The sequence below is a fragment of the Monodelphis domestica genome, chromosome 1, assembly GCF_027887165.1.
Source record: "Monodelphis domestica isolate mMonDom1 chromosome 1, mMonDom1.pri, whole genome shotgun sequence".
Taxonomy (NCBI): domain Eukaryota; kingdom Metazoa; phylum Chordata; class Mammalia; order Didelphimorphia; family Didelphidae; genus Monodelphis; species Monodelphis domestica.
Genome location: NC_077227.1, coordinates 597,078,788 through 597,100,071, shown reverse-complemented (window position 1 = coordinate 597,100,071; position 21,284 = coordinate 597,078,788). Strand labels below are relative to the sequence as shown.

The window sequence follows — 21,284 nt, the reverse complement described above, 5'->3', positions numbered from 1 at the left end:
GCCTTCATTTTATAAATAAAAAATAAAGGGCAGAAGTGGGATTTGAATCCAAGTCCATTGACTGGATATAGTTTTAAAGAGCTATACAACTGGATTTATAGAAGTCCCTGAAGCACATCATTTAGCAGGGCTTACAGAAATGTTATATAGTCATAATTTATTCTAAAGGTGAAAAGAATTCTGTTTTCATTTGAAGGATTCATGAATAGGAAATTTTTGTCTTCTTTCTCTAGGCTATGAATAAACAGGAAGATGAAAATAGTAGTATAGCCCAATTTTTTGAAGCATCTCAATTTGACTTAGTTGAAATTGGCTATTTGATATATAGACAAATATATTATATATAAAAAACACCTTATACCCACTAAATTTTCAATGGTTTGAAAAAAATTCAAAGTCATTGAAGCTGTGGAGAAATAAGTACACTGGTACTTCTGTACAGCTGGCATAGTTATAAATTGGTGCAATCTTTTTAGGAAGCAGTATGGCTAAAAAAGAAAAAAAAAAGAGCTAAAGAATTTTATTTATCTTTTGACTCCAGTGATCTCATTATTATGACTATGCCCAGAGGAAGTTATTGAAAGGAGAAAAAAACCATTACCACTACAAAACACACACACACACACATATATATATATCTGCGGGTATACATATATGATATATATTTGCTTTATTTTTTTAAGTAGGAAAAAGATGGAACTCCTGTTCAGTAATTGGAGAATAGTTGAAAAAAATTGTAGAATCTTATGAAAAATTACTAAACCATAAAAATCAAGTGTGAAGACTAAAAATAGAAATTATTCTTAACTCTTATGAATATAAAATTTAGGCATAAAAAATTCCAGACCTCAAATTAGCTGAGGCTTGTAATTTGTGCATCTAATTTCTTTTCACTTTAACATTGATTGCCACATACAGGTTGACTTTCATAGTTCAGCTCCTGGTTCAGTATGTAATTGGGGATGCATGGTTGTGGGCAGGGAATTATCTTTAGATATAGGGTTCTAAAAGGCTATGGGTATAAGCAATAGGTAGAAGGTAGGAAAGGGAATTCTTGCTCTAGATTTCTACCACCTCCCAACTCATGGACTAAGGTACCAAGATGTTTTTCAAGGTAAATACCATCAATGTCTGGAAGGTGTTAGGTAGAACTCTATAATAATAGCTAATATTTATTTAGTGCCTGCTATGGGCCAGGCACTGAACTAAAAACTTTATAGTTGTTATTTCATTTGATTCTCAACATCCCTAAAGGATAGGTGCTATTTTCTCCATTTTAAAGATGGGGAAACTGAGGCAGATAGAGGTTAAGTGCCCAGGATTACACAGCCAATAAGTATCTAAGGCTGGATCTGAATTGAGATCTTCTTAACTCCAGGACAGGCACTCTATCCACTGTGCACATCTGTGACCTAGATAACTGTTCTCTTTGGAAGCCTGGATTTCAGTTTTAGCTCTTGTAATGTAGTACTATGTGACCTTGGACAAATCAGTTAACTATAAATCTCTCTAAATGTCATCTATAAATGTATGACCTATCTACCTCATAGGGTTGTTGTAAGGATTAAAGCAATATGCAGAAGTCTATTTAAAACATCTTGGGTAGAAGAGAACCAGAACATGCCTTCTCTAGTTGTTTTAAAACTTGAACTAAATTGTGAAGGAAGCCAAGAGGCAGAGGAGGGGAAGCATTCTAGATATAAGGGAACAGTAAAAAAAGGCACAAAGTTGAGAAAAGCCAGTGGCACTAGCTCAGAGTATTTAGAAGGGAGTAAAGTGTAAAAAGTCTAGAAAGGAAGGAAGGGGCCAGTTTGCCAAATTACTTAAAAAGCCAATACAGGATTTTATACTTGTTTCTGGAGTTGACAGGGAGCCATTGGCAGTGACCTAGTCAGAACTTCATGAAAATCAATCTGGCAATTGTGTTGGATACACTGGGAAGGGGACAGATTTGAGACAGGGAGGCCAATTACAAAGAAGGCTATATTAATAGTTCAAGCAAGAGGTAGCAAAGTCCTGAACTAGGAAGTTATTATTTACTATTTAAATAAAAAGGAATCAAACTCAAGGGGCACTGTGGGAACAGAACTGATTGAATATGTGGAGTAAAAGAAAGTGAGGAATTAAGGCTAACACCAATACAGCAAATGTAGGTGACTAAAAGGATGATGATGTTCTGAAAATTTGGAGTGGTTCTAGGGGGCAAACATAATGAGTTTAGTTGTGTATGTGCTCAGTTTTAGACACTTTCAAGACATTCATTTTGGAACATTTAAAAGGCAGTTGGAGATGCTTTAGGAGACTTCTGGAGACAGGCTAGGGTTGGATACAGGTAACTGAGTATTAGAGTTCCCATTACCTTCTCACTTAAAATTCAAAAGAAATTGAAGAGAAAAACTTTATAGGATAAAGAAGATCTGGGTATGGATCCCTCTGCTAACTGAAACCTCTATGACTTTGGGACACTTCTTTTCTCTGGGTCTCAGTTTCCTTATCTTTAAAAAGCCTTTAGATGATCTTTAGGGTACCAACCAACTATAGATATTAGGAGAGAGAAGAGGTGAGGGGAGAAGAAATCAAACCTGAGATTTTGAGCTTGCCTTGTAAAGATTAAAATTCATTAGAGACTGTATCTTAATTTATAATTATTAAATGATAAAAAGTGGATCTGAGAAAATTAAGGCACATGTGACCAACTATTCCCTTTGCAAATCCCCACCCCCTTTGACCTCAAGCATGAAGGGGTTCCCCTGGCCACCATTCACCCACTACAGCTTTTCTATCAGTCTCTTCTCCTCAAGTCTGGGCAAAAGAGAGTGATTTCCTTTTTGGACCTAAAACTTATACTTTCCATGAAGCCACTTTTCTAAGTCTCTCTGATTTGATGGCCTTGACCTCCAACAGGGTCAGAGGCTGGTCTTCAGGATGCCAGGAATCAGTGGGCCAGAAGGCAAGTATCTTCTAGGTGCCAGGGAGCCATGTGGCTTCTGGCATCCTCCCAGAGTGCTCATGTGTCCCCCTTATACAGATAAGCCTGGGCCTTGTTCTTAATTCAAAGGGTGGAATTGAATTGCAATCTCAAAAGAATAGGGGTTCACACTAGTAAATTCTCATAGCTTCATGTGGTCATTTCAGAGATATTGTTACTTCTGCTATGCTTCATACACTGAGACATGATCACTTTTACTGTTAAAAACTATCCATGTACTTGTAAGAACTTGTAAACATGTGTAATTTATAATTCCGTAAGTCAGTATTCAAGCTGTATAACTTGTATTATCATTTCTTCTACTTTGAACCAGAGTTAGGCTTTCTTATATAATGAAGATACATTTCATTTCATGTATTCAAATATCAAAAAATAGAAAAAGCAAATTAGGAAACTCAGATGACCAATAATCCATCAAAAGCGAATAAAAGCTTTAAGAAATTTGCTTGTCTGGATAGCTGCCTCAATGTTTCTCTTGCCTAATGCTTCCAAAGTAGGGGTAGGGGGAGATAAATGGATGAGAGGTGTGGAGATAGTATTAGAACCAGGACTTTGGAATTGTCTTTATAATTAGGCAGTGGGAAAAAAAATATTACTAAATTCCTAGGTTCTCAGTAGTCAAGAAAAACATCAGTGGTGAACAAGTCAATCAACTTTACTATTTCTTGCTAAACTGGAATTATTTGCTCAAGGACACTTGTGGGGCTATTTTACCGGTTACCTGTCATATTCTCGACTATATTAAAACACAAAAGGTAGCAATTCACCTTGGAAATGGTCCAAGTCAAGACCATCTAATTTCTTTTATCTAATTTCTTTTTGATGGTGAATATTAACATAGATGATGTACCTCTCATTTATCTGAGAGACTGACTACTCATTTTAAGAAAACATTTATATTAAGCCAAAAACTCACTTCTGGGACCTTGAAGTCATTTATTTGTCTCCATCTAAAGAAGTCTCATTAGCAAATGGGACAAAGGCCAGAGGACTGTGTTTGTTTGTAATAACAAAGAGTTCCATTTGAGAATTTAAAAAGTGTTCTAATATCACTATGAAATGCTATCGAGTATGCCTAGATTAGTCTGATGAACTCTGCTGTTACTTTTCTGCTAATAACTAATTTATAAAGTGTCTTCCTGGTACAAAGTTGGTGTCTACCTTGTACAACAGTTAAGAGGCAGAGATGCAATGGTTCCAAGTCACTGGATAGTTACTCTGTTTTCACTTTAGGTTAATTGTTAAGCCATTAGCTTATGATTAATTGGTAAGGGTAAATTTTAATGCTCCTAACGCAGGATTCCTAAAATCCTAATGGCAATTCTGAGTACACAAGGGGATACAGAGTGGATAGAGTGCTGCGCTTAGATTCAGGAAGACAGGAGCCTAAGTCTTGATTCTAGGCAAGTCACTTACCTCTTGGATCATTTCCTCATCTGTAAGATGGGGATAATACCTATTTCATAGAGCTGTTGTTGTCAAAGAAAAAAAAGTTAATGTTGTACTATGCTTTTTAGGTAACTCTGCCAGAAACAAATTTATTATCATTCTGTATCCAAGCATTTTCTAGCTTAAAGAAATATCTAAATTGGCACAATCCTCTAATCATGCCCTCAGATATCTCTTAAGCCAAGACAACTTTAGGTAATATTTATAGGAATCTGGAAAAAAGGAAAATGTTATTATCTTAAAATGTAGTTTTGGGATAACATTCCAGTTTTCCCAGTCATGATCTTCAATCAGAACTTCCTTCAATGACCACTTACCTCACAGATTAAAAGGATTTAAAAATATCATAAACCTTTCTGAATGGAAAAAAGGGGTGTCTTCCCTTGGTGTAGGTTACAGGTCACACTGGGTGAAGGTTTAACAAGCCAAGAAGTACTCTGTTTAAAGTTTGGTTCTTACCCTTAATTATTTCTCTAAGGCCTTTTGTTTTTGACCTAACCCTTCATCTAATAATGAAAAGCCAGGAAAGGGTTTTAGGCTGGAGAAAACATTTTTAATAGAAATAAAAAATGCTTCCACAATGTAAAGCTTAAACAAGAGTTTGCATTTAAAGTGCTTTGCAAACTTAAAATCACTATACTGTATGTCATCATCATTAATGAATTGCTTGTCAATTCTAAGTTGTTTCCAACAGAATACTAACTCCTGGAGGACAGGAATTTTTAAATTTTCTTCCTTATAATTCTACTTATATCAATTATGTGTTATAGGGAGGTATAAGGAAAGATAATGGTTCCTCTTTGTTTAGCAAATTGTCTGACTTTCCCCATAATCCGGTGTGGTAGATGGTATTAAGCAAGATTTGCCTCACTTAACAGATGTGATAATGAAGCTCCGGAAAGGGTGATTTGCCCAGAAGTCACAACTGGTGAAAGGTTTAGAAGAAATCATACAGATCTGGAAGGGGCCTTACAAGTTATTTGTCCCAAGCGCCACATTTTACAAATTAAGAAACGGATGCCCAGAGAAGTTAAGTGATTTGCCCAGAGTCCCACGTGTCAGGAATTCAAACCGAGACTCCCTGCCTTCAAAAGTAGCATTCTTTCTAGTGCACCATTTCCTCCATCCCCCAATCCTCCTCTTTAAACGCCTAGGAGAGGAGCTCAAGGAACTTAAATATCAGGTGACTAGAACCAAGGAATTTAGATGTTTAGATCTGGACCCAAGTTTTGTAGAGTGGAGGGTTTGGAAGTCGGAAGAATCTCACTTTTCTCCAGGAAATGGAGGAACTGTAATTTTCTCATCCGTGAGCTACCTTGCCAGGATTTAAACCCAGGTTTCTTGACCAGCACTCTCCTCCTCTAGAGTTAAGTCAAATGCGGTCAACTATTCAGTACAAATGTTCTCTTCTTCCGAACTCTCCCAGAGTAGTTTAAGGCACAAGAGTCATAAACACGCCCACAAAACCTAACCCAAACACAAAAACCCTGGGTGCAATACCAGCTCCTCCCTCGGAAGGTCCTGTAAGCCGCTCTGGCTAAAAAAAGGTTTGTGTAACTCCCGCGGTAGGGGAAAAGCTCTACCACTCGGGGTAGAGATTTTAAAAAGCAGAGAGCCGGGGCGGCACGCGGACAGTCTTGCGCCTGCCCGGGATTCCACACCCTCCTCTCCCCCCAGCCCCATCCGCCCCCTTCGCTCCGCCCACCCCTGGATTTTCGACCCTCGACCCCCGACCCAGTCTATGCTGTCTCGGATCGCAAACTCTCGAAGACTGCTCCACGGTTTCTGGTCTCGCTCCACTACCGGGATAATGGGAGACTCAGTTTCAAAAATAATCAGACGTGAGGAGGCTTTACCCGGCCGCAGCGAGTCGCTCAAAGTAGCAGGTAGGGACTACGGGGAGCAACACGCACACCGCCGCGCAAGCGCGCTGCTGCCCTCCCTTCCCCCACTACTCCCGCCGGGCTCCATGCCTGGAGGAAGAAGCAGTGCCCAGCTTCACTCTGGGCACGTAACGTGGGGTACGGCGCAAGCGCAGAAAGCAATCGCTCCAGCCGATGGGGGCTGGAAGGAAATGTGGAGTGGAAAACAGAAAGGAGGACGCGTGGAAGTGGGGGGGAAGTGTAGGTTGGGACTTGGGCTTTGTGCTGAAGGCCTAGTGGTATTTCGGCATCGTCCTTCTTCTTGTCATTCATTTCCTTATATTTCATATACTCCAAGGAGTCTAAAGTATTTCAGACGTGTAATGATAAGTTATTATAACTTTATAGTTTTTATGTGATGTTTATTTGGTGAGTTACTATAACTATTATATGTTATATATTATGGTTATTACAATTTAGCTTACAATATTCATATAGCATTTTAAGGTTTGCTACTATTATTCGACCGGCCCTCATTCTTGAAATACTATCCTTCCTAAATTCTTCTGGTTTAAAAATCCCACCTTCTATAGGAAATCTTCCCCTATGGCCTCTTAATTTACAAAGTTTTCTGTCTGTTAATTATCTCACTTTATCCTGTGCATAACTTTTTATGTATTTGTTGTCTCCTTTAGATGATCCCAAAGACAGAGGCTGTCTTTTTGCTTCTCTTTCTAACCCCTAGGGTTTAGTATAGTTCCTGGCACATATAAGAAGCTTAATACATGTTTATTGAATTGAATTATCTCACTTTATGTGTGATTTGAAGATGTAAAGGTTCTTGGTCTCAGAGGATCCTAGAGGGTCATTTTCATTTTTTCTCTTAATTTTTCTCCAATCTCCTCTTAGGGTTCATAATTTGGTATTCCTTTGTTCTGCTGATAAACACTGTACCCTAGCACTTAGTGAGCATTTGATTGTGAAACATTCTTACCTTGGGAGGGGAGGTTGCAGGAACTTCACATGGAATGTTCAGCACCTCTACTTTAGACTAACAAAGAGAATGGTGAGTTGAGTCCCTCTGCCTCAGCCTCACTTCCTCTTTGAGATAGCTTTCCTTATCTAGGTCTTCTTTCCTTTTCATCCCTGGCTTACTCGAAATGTCAGGTACTACTGCTGTTATTGGAACTTTGCTTTTCAGAGCTTGTACTGGGCTGAGTATGCCCTGTAGATTAAGAAATGGGGAGGAAGATCTGAGTGGATTTTTTTTCCTCCTACAGAACTTTATTGAAAAGGACCTCAGAGATGGTCTTGTCCAACCAGAACTTGAATAAGAATCCTCTATAGCCTCTCAGACAAGTGGGCATCTCCCTGAAGTTCCCTAGGAATGGAAATCCCACCATTTCCCAGGGTAAATTAGTCTACTTGTGGACAGCTCTATTGTTAGGAAATTTTTCCTTGTGGAGAACCTAAATCTTCTTTGTTGCAACTTCCACCTGTTGCACCCTGTTTTGAATTATAGCAGAACAAATCGAATTCCTCTTCCATATAATGGCTCATCAAGTTAGAGTTAACAGAGATCCCAAGCTGCAATGAATAGGTTATTCTTCTCAAAAAACTATTCAAGTGAAAGCCAAATGACCAGTTTTAAAAAATGTTAAAGTAGGGATTTCTGTATAGGTACAGGTTGTGCTATATGGCCTCTGAAATCCCTTTCCACTTGAAACTTTTGTAATCATATCAGATATTTTAAGATAGCTATTGTATGCCCTGTTGCTAAGTTGTTTCAGTGCCTTTGGACTCTGAGCCCATTTCGGGTTTTGAGCAAAGATACTAAAGTAGTTTGCTATTTCCTTCTTCAGCTCATTTTACAGATGAGGAAATTGAGGCCAAAAGGCTTAAGTGACTTGCCCAGAGTCACACAGTGTCAGAGGCCAGATTTGAACTCTGATCTTCCTTACTTCAGGGCTGACTTTCTATCCATTACTCCATCTAGCTGCCCCATTGTATACCCCACTTCCTCTTAAATCTTCTAATAGGTTAAAGAGCCTCAATTCCTTCCATTAATCCTTGTATGGCACAATTTTCAGCTCCTTCACTATTCCGATTACCCTTCTGTAGATGGGCACCAGATTGTCAATAACCTTCCTAATTGTTGGTGCCCAGAACTAGAAGCTATATCAGAAGTAGTCCAGTATGGACAGAGTACTATGGGACTGTCACTCCATTATGAAAACTTTTTTAGCTGCTTTGATGGATGTTGGATCCAACATTTGTTGATGCAAAAGTTGCAATTATCTTCATAGTGAAGTTCTACAAATGGTTATGAAAGCACTGTAAAAGTAGATGGTCCTAAAGTGATGTTTCTCATTTTGCCATTAGTTCTGTGATTAAAACTAGTTTTGTCATCTCCTTTATCTACTGCTTTTAATAATTAATATAATAATTTTAATAATATAATTTAATATAATAAAATACCACATTTGAAGAATCAGACTGAGGTGAAACCATTAAAACTTGTAGCTCTTTTAACAAAGTGTTACTTAGCAACACCCTTCTATTTTATACTTGTGTACTTGAGGTTTTGAATTCAAGTACAGGACCTTACATTTGTTCTAGGTTTCTTGGGAAGCTGTCCTAAGCCCAGGTATCAGAATGGCACAAATGATCAATCTAGAATAAATCCAGGTTATAGCAGAATAGGTTTACTTAGCTTATAAGAAAACAGAGCAAGGATACATGTTGGTATTTCTGATGATGGTTCAGTTAAGCACCAAGACTTTCCCAGGTAGCACAGTCTTAAGTTACATCTTTGGAAGGTCTTAAGTTAGCCATGAAATAAAGTAACTTTGTGCTATAGCTGTACCCTTGGGAGGGAAGTGGGGCAACTACCTACTTGCATTCCAGAATAGAGACTTCCTCAGTTAAAATCTACCCATACCTAGGATACAGCCTTGACACTTCCCCTTTGAAATTCTGACTGCTTCATCAGACCTATCTTCTCCATTGTAAAGAGCATAGGTCTGACCATATTCTACCTCAACATTTATTTTTATTAAATGTTATCTTATTATTTTGGACCATTTCCCATATTTATTAGGATTTATAAATTAGCTTATTAGCCAATCTTCTCTGCTTTGTGTTACTTATGAATTTGATAGGTATGCTACTGCCATCAATGCCAGCTCCAAGGCTGAGTGCTGGGCTTACCAAGCTAGTGGTAAAAAATGTGAACATCACAGGGCCATCCGTAGTTCCCTGGGACATTATTCTAGATACCTCTCTACAAGTTGCTATCAATCCATTAATGAATTCTCTTCTTGATAATGTAAGATCCTCCTCTTCTTTCTTCTCCTTTCTTCTCTTCCCCTTCCCTCCACTTGGGGTGGCAGTCCACATACTCACAGAAAATGTTCTGTGTGCCATCTTTTGGCACCTGTGCATTAGGTTTGCCATCACTGGCCTATAGCATTCTCAAAACACTTGGGATTTATTTTTCATCTCAAAAGCCCTCCCATTTATTTCAGATTATATAACTGTTCTTTTTTCTCAAATAATTTATAGCTAATGGAAATTCTTTACATTCACTCTTTTACTTGGTATTTTCTTTGTATTTGGAAAACATTACCATTTGTTAGATTGGGTACTTATGTTCTGGTGACATCAATCAAGGCTACATTCTTTCTTGACTTCCTTTCAAAACCCACTTTCTTGTCTTGATATCTTAGGCTACTTTTGGTCCAATTTTAGTCTTTTTATCCTTCCTTTCCCCCTTCTATTCTTCCTTTCTTGAACTCAACTGCTTTGCATTTATTTATACTTATTCTCCTTATATTAATTCCTTTTTATTATCAGTATATGTATTTGTCTACTTGATAGAATATAAGCTCTTCACCAATAAAGAATGTTTTCTTCTTTGTATTTTGTAGCCTTGGTGCCTAGGACAATTCCTGGTACATAATAGACTCTTAATAAATTCATTTTGAATGATTTCTCTTGTTATGTTCATTCAAGTTGAGCAGTGTTAAACCTTTAATAAACCTTTATTTAATTCCTATTATATGTAAAATATTGTTCGACTTTAAACATATCTAAAAATTATTCTAAATTTTCTAGCAAGTTATCCATTTCCCAATTATTTATCATTCTTTCTCTTAGCTATTTCAAGTGTGTTTCATCTTATTTCCTTTTTTTTTGTCCTGTACATTTTTCTCAAATTGCTTTTGTAATCAAAATCTACATTTTGGCATGATTTTGAAATCTAATTTTAGAGGAGGGAATTGGAATAAGTTCATCTGAGTCATTTTACATTTCATAAATATTCATTTTTGCAGTGGCATCATTAGTATAGATAGGATATCTTTGGAGACAAATTTCTTTCACATTTATATGAAGGGTATTGTTGACATTTTAAAAAATTGACTGATACATAGAAAAAAATTAAAGTAGGAAATAGTTTTTAACTTAAGAGTAGTTCTCTTTCTGATTAATTTTTAGATTCCAGCATATATAGTTAATATCAATGCTATCTTTCTTTTTCTGTCCATTGTTCTTTGATTGTGTCTCTCTCTTACTTGATTATCTTCCTAAAATACTCCTTTAATAATATGAATACTAAGGTGAAAGGAAAAAACCCAACCATTTTAGTGATTACTCATTTCCTATATGGCAAAGACTAGACTTTAGCTTAGTATTCTGGGCCCTCTACAGTCAAACCCCAGTCTGTCTTTCCTACCTTATTTCTTATTCCTCCCAAGTATGAATCTTCAACTGGTTTTCACACTGTCCTTCCTGAACAAACCTTACACTATTTCATCTTTTCATCTTTGCTCCTTCTGCTTCACCTTATTGGAACACCCTCTTCTGTTTTTATCACATACACAATGCTTCAAAACTCAGCTTACCTCCTGCCTTCTTAAACATTTGAGTATCCATCTCACTTTATGAGTCAGAGGGAATAACTCTTTTCTCCAAACTTCCTGTAAAAATTATTGTGTTTGTGATTTACTTGACATAGGATCATATATTGCCTTGGGTATCCTTTCTTGTCTTGAACTGTTGTTTAAATATTTTTCTTTTATTGCTTCAAGCAATTCTTTAAGATTATATATTTTGGGGACAGCTGGGTAGTTCAGTGGATTGAGAGCCAGGCCTAGAGATGGGAGGTCCTAGGTTCAAATCTGGCCTCAGACACTTCCTAGCTGTGTGACCCAGGGCAAGTCACTTAACCCCATTGCCCAGCCCTTACTGCTCTTCTACCTTAGAACCAATACCCAGTATTGATTCTGAGACAGAAGGTAAGGGTTTAAAAAAAAAAGATTATATATTTTGGAGCAGTTGTTTATCTGCTTTGGAAGGAAGGATATCCTCATCAGAAATCCCCTACCTACACCAATGAAATACGAAAAGGAAGAAACAAACAAACCTGTTATTTTACTTTGCTCATGTTTACATACTTTATCTCCAGTTAGTAAGCAAAATTCCTTCAAAATGATATCTTCTGTAGGATAAAGAAAAAATTAGACTAAATATATTTGCTTTGCTTCAATGAATTTAAGATTTAACTAAGCCTAGGGAAAATAAAAGCAAGGCAAAAATTCAGTAGACCCTCAATCCAATTCTGTGAGATAAATTGATAGAGCATATTCTCTATTCACCCTGCAAAGAGAAATGAGTAGCTAGCAGTGAACTTCACTGAAAGGCATTGCCACCAGTGATCTCCATCTCATTCTCTTACTAAGGAGTATCATGAATTGGATTGTTTGAACTACAAGTCTTCGGACTGTATACTAATCATAATAGTTCACCTTTTTATGGCACTTTAATTACATTATCTCATTAGTTTATAAGAACAACTATGTGAGGTAGGTCCTGGAATTATACTCATTTTGAGGATGAGGGAATTGGCTCAGAAAGCTTAAATAATTTGTTCATTCACAAAGCTCATAAGTATCTGAGGTAGGATTTGGATCCAGGTCTTTTCAACTTCGGGTCCATGACTCTTTCCACTGCCCTGTTTTCTCTACATAAAAATATATATCTGACCATAGTTACTTTTTCTTTATGAACAGAAAAGGTAAATACAGCTAGACCTAGGCAAAACTCTGATGGTTACAAAATTAGACTTTGATACAAATCAGTTACGATTAAAGTCTCAAAGAATTTTAATGAATATATATATGTGTGTGTGTGTATGTAGGTATATATGTACATTTGTGTGTTTGTGTTACAAAGTTTTTTGGCTTAAAAGTAATTCTCACTACAGTAAGTAGAAGAAATTTTTTTGACATTTGTGCTGATTTCTTTCTAACATAATTATGCCTATCATTAAATGTGCTAGGCTAACTTTGTTGTAAATTGTATTTGATTACAATACTAAACACTCAGCTTATCCATTGTTCTTTGATTATATTATCTGTTTACAATTTTTTAAAATGGCAAGAATATTTGTATTGGGTTTCCTTCAAAGTTTAAAACATTGTCAGAACCAAGAACAAGATCCAAATGTCCATAAAATTCCCAATTGATTTTCATACATTTTGTGTTTCATTATGCCTTTTAAAAGTGGATCCTTCTTGCATCTTCCAGTATGCAACTTGTCTGAAGGTTTATCTTCCAAAAAAATCATACCTCTTCCACATCTATCTCCACCAATATTTCAAGATTTAGCTCAAATATCAACTTCTTTTTATTTAGCAAAACAGTGTATAGTATAGTGAAAATAACATTTAGAATTGGAATAAGTTTTCTGGGTCTGGAATTCTACCTCTGCTACTTGGTAATTGTAGAACCATGGCAAGCCCTTATGAAACAGGGATGATTGTTGTACTGCTCTTACCTTAACTTATAAGATTTTTTGAAGAAAATGCTTTTCACACAAGTATCAGATATTGTCCTGATGATAAAAGTGAACTTTACCTCATCTAAACTTAACATTTTGCAATCCTTTTAGGCATATGCAGATTATTTCCCAGGGTTTAGATCATAGGATCATGGATTTAGAGTTGAAAGGGACCTGAGAAGTCATTGAGTCCAACTTCCTTGTTCTATTACATTCTAATTTGTAATTCATTTATGTACATATCTTATTGCATTTATTGGACTATAAGTATAAGGCTTTTGAGGGCAGAGCTCATCTTCAGTCAAAAGTCTTTATTTTTACTCTTTTTAAAAAAATGCCTCAGAGAGAGCATTCTTCTAAATGTTTAATGAATGGGTGAATATATGTGTGTTCTTGGATTTTGTGCAAATAAAAATTTGCTACACCTGAACTACATTTACCCAGCATCCTTTTAAGTTATGTCCTCATTTTCATATGGAGGCTTGGAAGATAAATTTGGCTGTGGGGCTCTTTTTGAGCTTGGGTTTTTGGTAAAGCACAGTAGGAGTGGGTTTTTCTGGCTCAGTGCTGTCTGCTCACTTGGCTGAATTAAGCCCTTTCTTACTCACTTTATTATTATTATTATTAAATCCTATGTAATAAAAAACTAATTTTTTTTAATTTGTGAAAACAGTAATAGTCACCCTAAAGTTTGGGAGCTCAGCTGTTAGGTCATATATAAGTCTAGTGTGTTAAAAGCTAAAATGTGTTCTTTGTGCAGAAAAAATTTAGAGACAGATTTACTAACTTAGAAGAAAATCAAAGAGTTCAACAAATTGAAAAGACAGTGTAGTGTGAAAAGTGCTAGCCTTAGAGTCAGGGCACCTGGTTTCAAATCCCACTTGACATACTTCTTAGGCAAGTGTTTTCTGCTGAACAGAACTCTGAGGTTTGTTGTATAAATAGTATTCTCCCCCTCCCCCTTTAAAAATGAGGATGTTAATCTCTGAGAATCAACCTATTTGCCTTGAAGTATGGCACAAATTTAAGTTATTATTAGTACCCCTAAAGGTTTTTACTATTTATATCCTTACGTCCATTACTTTTATGAAATTGATGATGAACACGAGTGGAAAGTGGCTAGTTTCATTGAAAACTGCCTTATTCACAGTGAAGATAGAACTTTAGATATTTGTACTTGTTAGTCTTTTAGTGTTTATCTGTTCTTCCTGCTATTTCAAGAAATTTAATTGTTGAAAGGAAAATATTGCTGCCAAAGCAAATTTTTTTTTTGTGGCACAGGAATCACAGAATCAAAAAACTTTAGAACTATAAAGAAACTTAGCCTAACTGTGGCCAACAAGTACCTGAAAAGAAGCCCTACTTGAAGATACCTGAAAAGTATGGCTATCTAGCCTTCTCTTTAAAGGCTGAAAATGGGGGAGGGGCGGAATCAGAGATAGTTCTTATTGGTAGGAAGTTTTTCCTCCTGTCAAGTCTAAATGAATCTTTTTGTCATTTCTATCCATTGCTCTTAGTTCTTCCTCTTGGAGCCAAGTGGTTATTTCTTTGTGTTAGAGCTCCAAATACTTAAGGATAACCATCATGTCTCCCTTGAGTCTTCCTTTCTTCAAATTAATTATCTTCAATTTTTTAAACCCATCCTCCTAGGTCATGATCTCCAAACTCTTCTCTAGACCCATCCTGGTGGCTCTTCTTTGAACATTATCAACCCTTCCAGTGTTCTTTCTAACGTCTGGCACCCAGAATTGAACATAATAATAATAATTGCTGATCTTTATATAGGATTTTAAAGTTTGCAAAATGCCTTGCAAATAATATTTCATTTTATCTTCCCAACAACCCTGGGAGATAAGTGCTATTATTACTCCTATTATTCCTGTTTTACAGATGAGGAAACAGACAGGCAGAGAGGTTAAGTGACTCGCCTAGGGTCACACAGGAGGTTTCTGAGGCAAGATCTCAGCTCAGGACTTCCTGACTCTAGACCTACCTTTTATCCACTGTTCCATCTAAGGTAATGTTCCAGATATGGTATAACTAAGGGAGATTATAGGGTGGAAGAGGTATCAATATTTGATATATGGGTAGTCACTCAGTTGTTTCATGAGAATTTCTTTATCTTCCCTGTTTACTAAATTCTAGATTCAGAAGACTACCATAGCATTGCCTGGGAACAGTTAAACAATTAATTTTTAAACAAACCTGCCATTAATTAAGATGAATATTGTCATTAAACTTGGAACACTGCTTATTATATTGATGATACCATTGCTTAGAACATTTTGATCACTTTTTGGAATTGTCTTTCAGGTCGTTAATGACATATTCAGGAAAATATATTTCATTTCTTTATAGCATACCTTATTTTTAATGATTTCTTTTTTTAATTGAAAACATTTGCGTAATTAATTTAGAATATTTCCCATGGTTACATAATTCATGTTCTTTCCCTTTCCCCTCCCCCCATATAGCATTCCACTGGGTTTTACTTGTGTCATTGATCAAGACCTATTTCCTTAATGATGCTTCTTAGCTAGATCAACCAATTCAGTTACTAGACTTGACTCTCTGAATGACTTTAGGCTATTTTAACATATGAAATCTCCCTTTTAAGAGTAATGATTTCTATTCTTGAAAATATTCAAAGAATATGCTACAGACACTATAGGAACTTTTATTCTCCTTTTTTGTTACTAACAAAGGAAATAAAAGGTAACTTTGTGGATGGACAAATCTATTCAAACTACTGGTTTAAAATGAAAAGATTCAAAAGAAATGCCTTTCTGATGGTGACTCAGTATCATATTGACATATAATTGGAATTATATTAGTAAAATGTCACAATTTGTGCAATAATTTTAGTGGAGCTATTACTACTCCAGCCCATTGATTTTGTAGATAAGGCCCAGAGACATGAAGTAATTTGTCCAAAGTGAGTTACGTAGTTTGTTAGTAGCAGAGCTAAGATTAGAACTTTGATCTTTTGGATTTCACTCTTACCATACTCTCACCTTTAACTCATGTGATACATAGCAGTGTTAAAAGTTGGTATTTGCAAAGTAACAATACCTTTAATACTTCTACTGGGTCATTCTCTCAACTTCACCTCAGGTTCCTGACTACAGACCTAGCATATCTTATCCATTGTGCCAGTAGATAGCTCTAGGTATGAAGGAGAAGAGAAGTGAGATCATTGTTGGGAAGCATTATTATCCTACTAAGTATCAGACATTGTGCTGAGCACTGGAGATACAGAGAAAGGAAAAAAAAAACAATCCTTGCTCTCAAGGAGCCATTGTCTTATGGGGAAGACAGTCTGCAGACCACTAGGTACAAACCTGATGTAATAGGATAAATTAGAGATAATCCCGGAAGGAATACATTGAAGTTAAGGAGAACTGGGAAAGGCTTCTTGCATGATATGTCATCAGACTTTAGCTGAGATTTGAAGGAAGTCCAGGAAAGTGAAATCAGTGGCAAGGAGATATATTAGAAGATTTATTCCTACAATTCCCAAGTTAGGCCAGAGGAGATAGAGCCTATAACTTCAAGGGTGGTGGTGCAATTAGAAGGAGGGACAGATAAATTCAGGAGGTGAGGAGACTGGTGATAAATTCAGCTTTGAACCTATTTCAGTGGTGCTGTTGCAGACTTGTCTACTTTCTTTATTCTTAAGGTGATTGGTTATTATCATTCTCTTTATTTTAGTAGTTTGAAAGAGAGATAAGCAATTAGGGAACCTGGGTTCTCACTCTGATTCTGACTTTGTGAAAAACTTCAAGTAGTTAAGAAAAATTAGTTTTCAAGTCTTTCAACTGCCTCCAGGCCTTTTATTGCACAGCTTTCTAACTTCTTTAGCTATTTCCCTCTATAAACTCTAAAAATTTTATAAGAAGAGAATGTGAAACTGACTAGGTATGTGAGTGACTATGAGTAGATGGGGATAGTAAAATTCTATGTGTAAAGGCAGGTAGTTAGGAATTTGGGTCTTCCAAGTAAATCATTTAAAAATGATCCCTTACCTTTTAGTAATTACAAGACAAATGACCAGCTTTCTTGCAATGCCAGGGCTATTGTGTTGTATTTACCATTGATTGAGAAAAAGAGTATATTGGTCATCCTTGGGTAGAACAGAGGCATTGTGAGTAATTACCCTTTCCAAGGGCTGAGTAGACCATCAACAGTTTTAAGAATTAATCAGCAGGTAGATTAACTACTGAAATTTTAGTGAGTTTAGTAGAAGTGATTATTATTTGTTAATGAAATAGCCTGTGAACTTAACTTTCTTTTAAAAAATATTTATTTTTTATCATTTTTTTTGAATCTTAAGTTCTAAATTCTCTCTTTCCCTCCTACCTCCTCCCCACCCACCGAGAAGGTAAGCAATATGATATTTATGAGGCTTAACTTTCTGATAACTATGTAAAAATCCTTTGTTGAAATATTAGAAGCCAAATTTTTTAATCTAGGGCCTATAACCTGGCAGGCTCTAAATAAATATTTGTTGGATGAATGAACGCATGAACAAGTAGGATGTTAAGTACTGCTGCTACTAGGACTTCCTGCTTATATCTTAAGAGTTGTTTTTTAAAGACTTTTTTTTAGTGTTGCATAGGCTTCTTGAACTATAGTTATGATTGATATGTCAATACTATCAACAATCTGAGTAATAAAACCTTCAGTTCAAGTGTCTTTGGTTAATTCTTTTGCCTTCTAAATATTCCCAACATTTGACCATCTCATTAATCTCCAGTCCTGGTTTTGTAGCCTTCTAAGAATATTTTAAATTATGTAAATAGGTATGAAATTTTAAAAAATTCTCTTAGTCCTTTAATTAAAAAGTTTTAAGCCACATTGCATTTTAAGAAAGAAAGAGTATTAAAGAATCAAATAGTGAAGTTAGTGGCATTACCAGGTCCATCCCTGGATTCCAGTATGACTTTTCCACTGTCTTTGAATAATAATTATTTCTATAGTGCCTATGAAATGCCATACATTTGATCTTCACAAACACTCTGAGAGGAAGGTACTATTATCTCCATTTACAGTTGAGGAATCTGAGGTAAACAGAGGTTATGTGATTTGTCCAGGGGAGCATAGCTAGTGAGTGTCTAAGATGGGGTATGAATAAAGGTCTTCCAGATTTTAGGTCTATTATTTCATTTAATTTCTCCAGATCTTAGTTTTCTTCTTTTATAAAGTGAATAATTTTCCACTAGTCCCATAATGAATGCTGCAACTCCCAAAATGTTGGTAATTATGGGTCTAATTAAGTATTATGAAAACTTATGGAAAAATCAGTTTTTTTTCTTAACAAATATATTTACTAGACACTGACAACTTTCAAGGTTCTACATGAAGACATTGTTCCTCATATTTCTGTAGAGTTAAAATTTTAAAAATACATTTCAGAAGGGGGAAATTAACGATATTTCTCCATTAGTAGGTACAATTCTGATCACAAGCTTGTTGAACAAGTGTATAAAATTTGCATTACAATACATCTAAAACCCCAGCTAGTGAAAGAGGAATTGCCACATGTCAATTTCTTTAAAGGCGAAAGCCTCCTTAAATGTTCATTAGATTTTCTTAAAAACGAAGACAAAAATTTGGGATCATTGAATAGGTTTCCTCAAAGTACCTATTTGAAATGAACCTTGAATATGGCAATCTGATAAGAGTGATCGTTAACAGGAATGAATTTTCCCCTGGTAAAATTTTTAAAAGATTTTTTTCAATTTTTGTACTATGGTGCTTTGAAGTAACTTATCCTTTCCTTGGTCCGAATATATACTTCAGTTTTGTAATGAATTCAGAGATTAGGGGACTATAAAATATCTAAGGACTGAATGTATAAGGCATGAAAATATAAAAACAGAGTGTTTTAGGAGAATTTTTAGTTTGCCAGCTGGAGAAAAAAAGGCCCTCAAAGTCAAAAACATGCCTCTCCTCTAGTTAGCAAACAAAAAGAATTCGAGTGTTTTAGTTTGCAGATCTGAGTAGCCAGCTGTCAAACCGAGAAAATGCCGCCCTTCCTCAGGGCGTCTTCAGCCCCAATTCATAAAGAGCTACGTAATCCCGCAGTAAGCCCTCCGCAGTCACTCTTCTGGCCCCGCGGAGGCCAGGGCTGCTTAGCATTCCGCGCACACTCCGCGCTGGGCAGGGACCCAGAGCCGCACTGCACAAAGCATTTCCCCTCCGGACTGCGGCGAGCGGCCCAGCTCACAGAGCTAGCTCTCTACCCGCTTTCTCCCTGGTAACAGAATGCGAATTTCTGGAAAACAGCATGAAACTTTACCCGATTGTCAGTTTTCTGAATGTAAAAGAAGGGTTTGAGGAGCTTGGGACAGGTAGCATCGGTGAGAGAGGGAGGGAAGAGGACAGACCAGGAGAAAGAGAAAAGAGATAAGGAGATGGAAAGAGAAAGAGACACAGAGAGTGTGGTGGTGTTTTTTTTCTGAGGATTATGTAGGAGTATTACTTAGAAGCTCTCTTTTCATATATGATGTAAGAAAAGATTATTTTTTTCTCGAGAAGGGGAAAGTGTTAGATAAGCAAGATCCAGTAGCAGCTATAATTAGGTGTAAGGCACACACCAGATTTATGAACTAAAAGCATGAATTTCCAGGAGTAAAATATGAACTTAGACATCTGATGATATTTTATTAAATTTCACTAGAAACTAGAAAGTTTATTGTTATTTTTAAAGGCCAGTTGTTTAGTTTAAAGTAAAGACATTCATTAGGAAGTTGGATTTTACTTTTTAATAATCATTGTCTTTCAGAGGTCCACATGTGGGTAAGCCTTCTTCAGCTTGTGAAAGCCCCTAACCAGGATAAAAAGTTGAGATACATGACAACAGAAGAGGACACCAAAGAAATGAGATATGGTTTAATTAAAAAAAAAGCTAACAATAAAACAATGTGGTACAGTGGAAAGTGAGCCAATTTGATTGTTAGAGGATTTGTATTCAAATCCTGGATCTGTTATGCACTCCCTCTGGGATCTTGAACAAATTTCTTCTGTAACCCCTTTGGACCTCAGTTGCATTATCTGTAAAATGAGGGGTTGGTTTAAGTTTTCTTCCCAGATTTATATCCTATGGCAGGGGTCCCCAAACTTTTTACACAGGGGGCCAGTTCACTGTCCCTCAGACCAATGGAGGACAGGACTATATAAACCTAACCCTAACCCTAACCCTAATCAGGCAGCAGTATACACAGTGTGAAATCTCCTCCCCCACATCGCAGCTCACCATGCTGAGGTCTTCCATTGTGCAGCCACATAATCCTTTGCATGGTGCCCCCTTCTAAGGTGCCACACAAAGGATTATGTCACTGGAAGTAGTACTGTAGGTGAGCCATGCGGCCACATATAGTGCTCCTCTACTGACCACCAATGAAAGAGGTGCCCTTTCTGGAAGTGCTGTGGGGGCCAGATACATGGCGGCCGCATGTAGCCTGTGGGCCATAGTTTGGGGACCCCTATCCTATGGTGTTTTTTAGCTTTTTTTTTCTTTCAGAAAAAGCACTGCTTATTCAGGGAAAATCTAGATTTTATTCACCATTACAGCTGACAAATATTAAACCTGATAAACCTATTCAAATACTCTTAACTCATAGCTGAACTGGAATAGTTCTTCAAATAGTAAATTTGAAGTTGTCTTTGACTATGAGGTCTAGGCCAGACACCCTTTTCCCCTTCTCCTTTTTTCCAGTTTGTCCTGACCATATTGTTTACAATTCTCTATTTAGAACTTCCATGGTAGTTAGTGGTCTAAATCATGGTCAGGTAACCTTCAGTACCCTAGTCCATAGTCTGCCTTATAGATATGCCAGTGTTACAGCAACACATAGGTCTGTGTTGAAATTATACCATCAAAAATGACCTTCAGATACCACTTTCTCCATGAAACCTTCCTGACCCTCTAGCTGAGGATGCATTCTCCCTCATCTACCTTTGTACTTCCTGTAAGCATTTCATCTTGAGGGGGAGCACTCACAGAGATCTGATTGGGGATCCATTAAAGCAGGGATCCCCAAACTTTTTACACAAGGGGCCAGTTCACTGTCCCTCAGACCGTTGGAGGGCCGGACTATAAAAAAAGCTATTAACAAATCTGTATACTGCTGTCTAGGAT

The 21,284-nt window shown here is 36.7% G+C and overlaps 1 protein-coding gene across 1 annotated transcript in view; it reads left to right on the top strand.

The window, feature by feature from the left end:
* The first annotated feature begins 5,913 nt into the window (after nt 1–5,913).
* MSRA (methionine sulfoxide reductase A) overlaps nt 5,914–21,284 on the top strand; it is a 536,135-nt gene continuing 520,764 nt past the window's right edge. Inside the window, exon 1 of the mRNA XM_007476498.3 lies at nt 5,914–6,324. Within this exon, the coding sequence (XP_007476560.1) occupies nt 6,180–6,324 (145 nt within the window). The 5' untranslated portion in view covers nt 5,914–6,179. The remainder of the gene's footprint in view (nt 6,325–21,284) is intronic.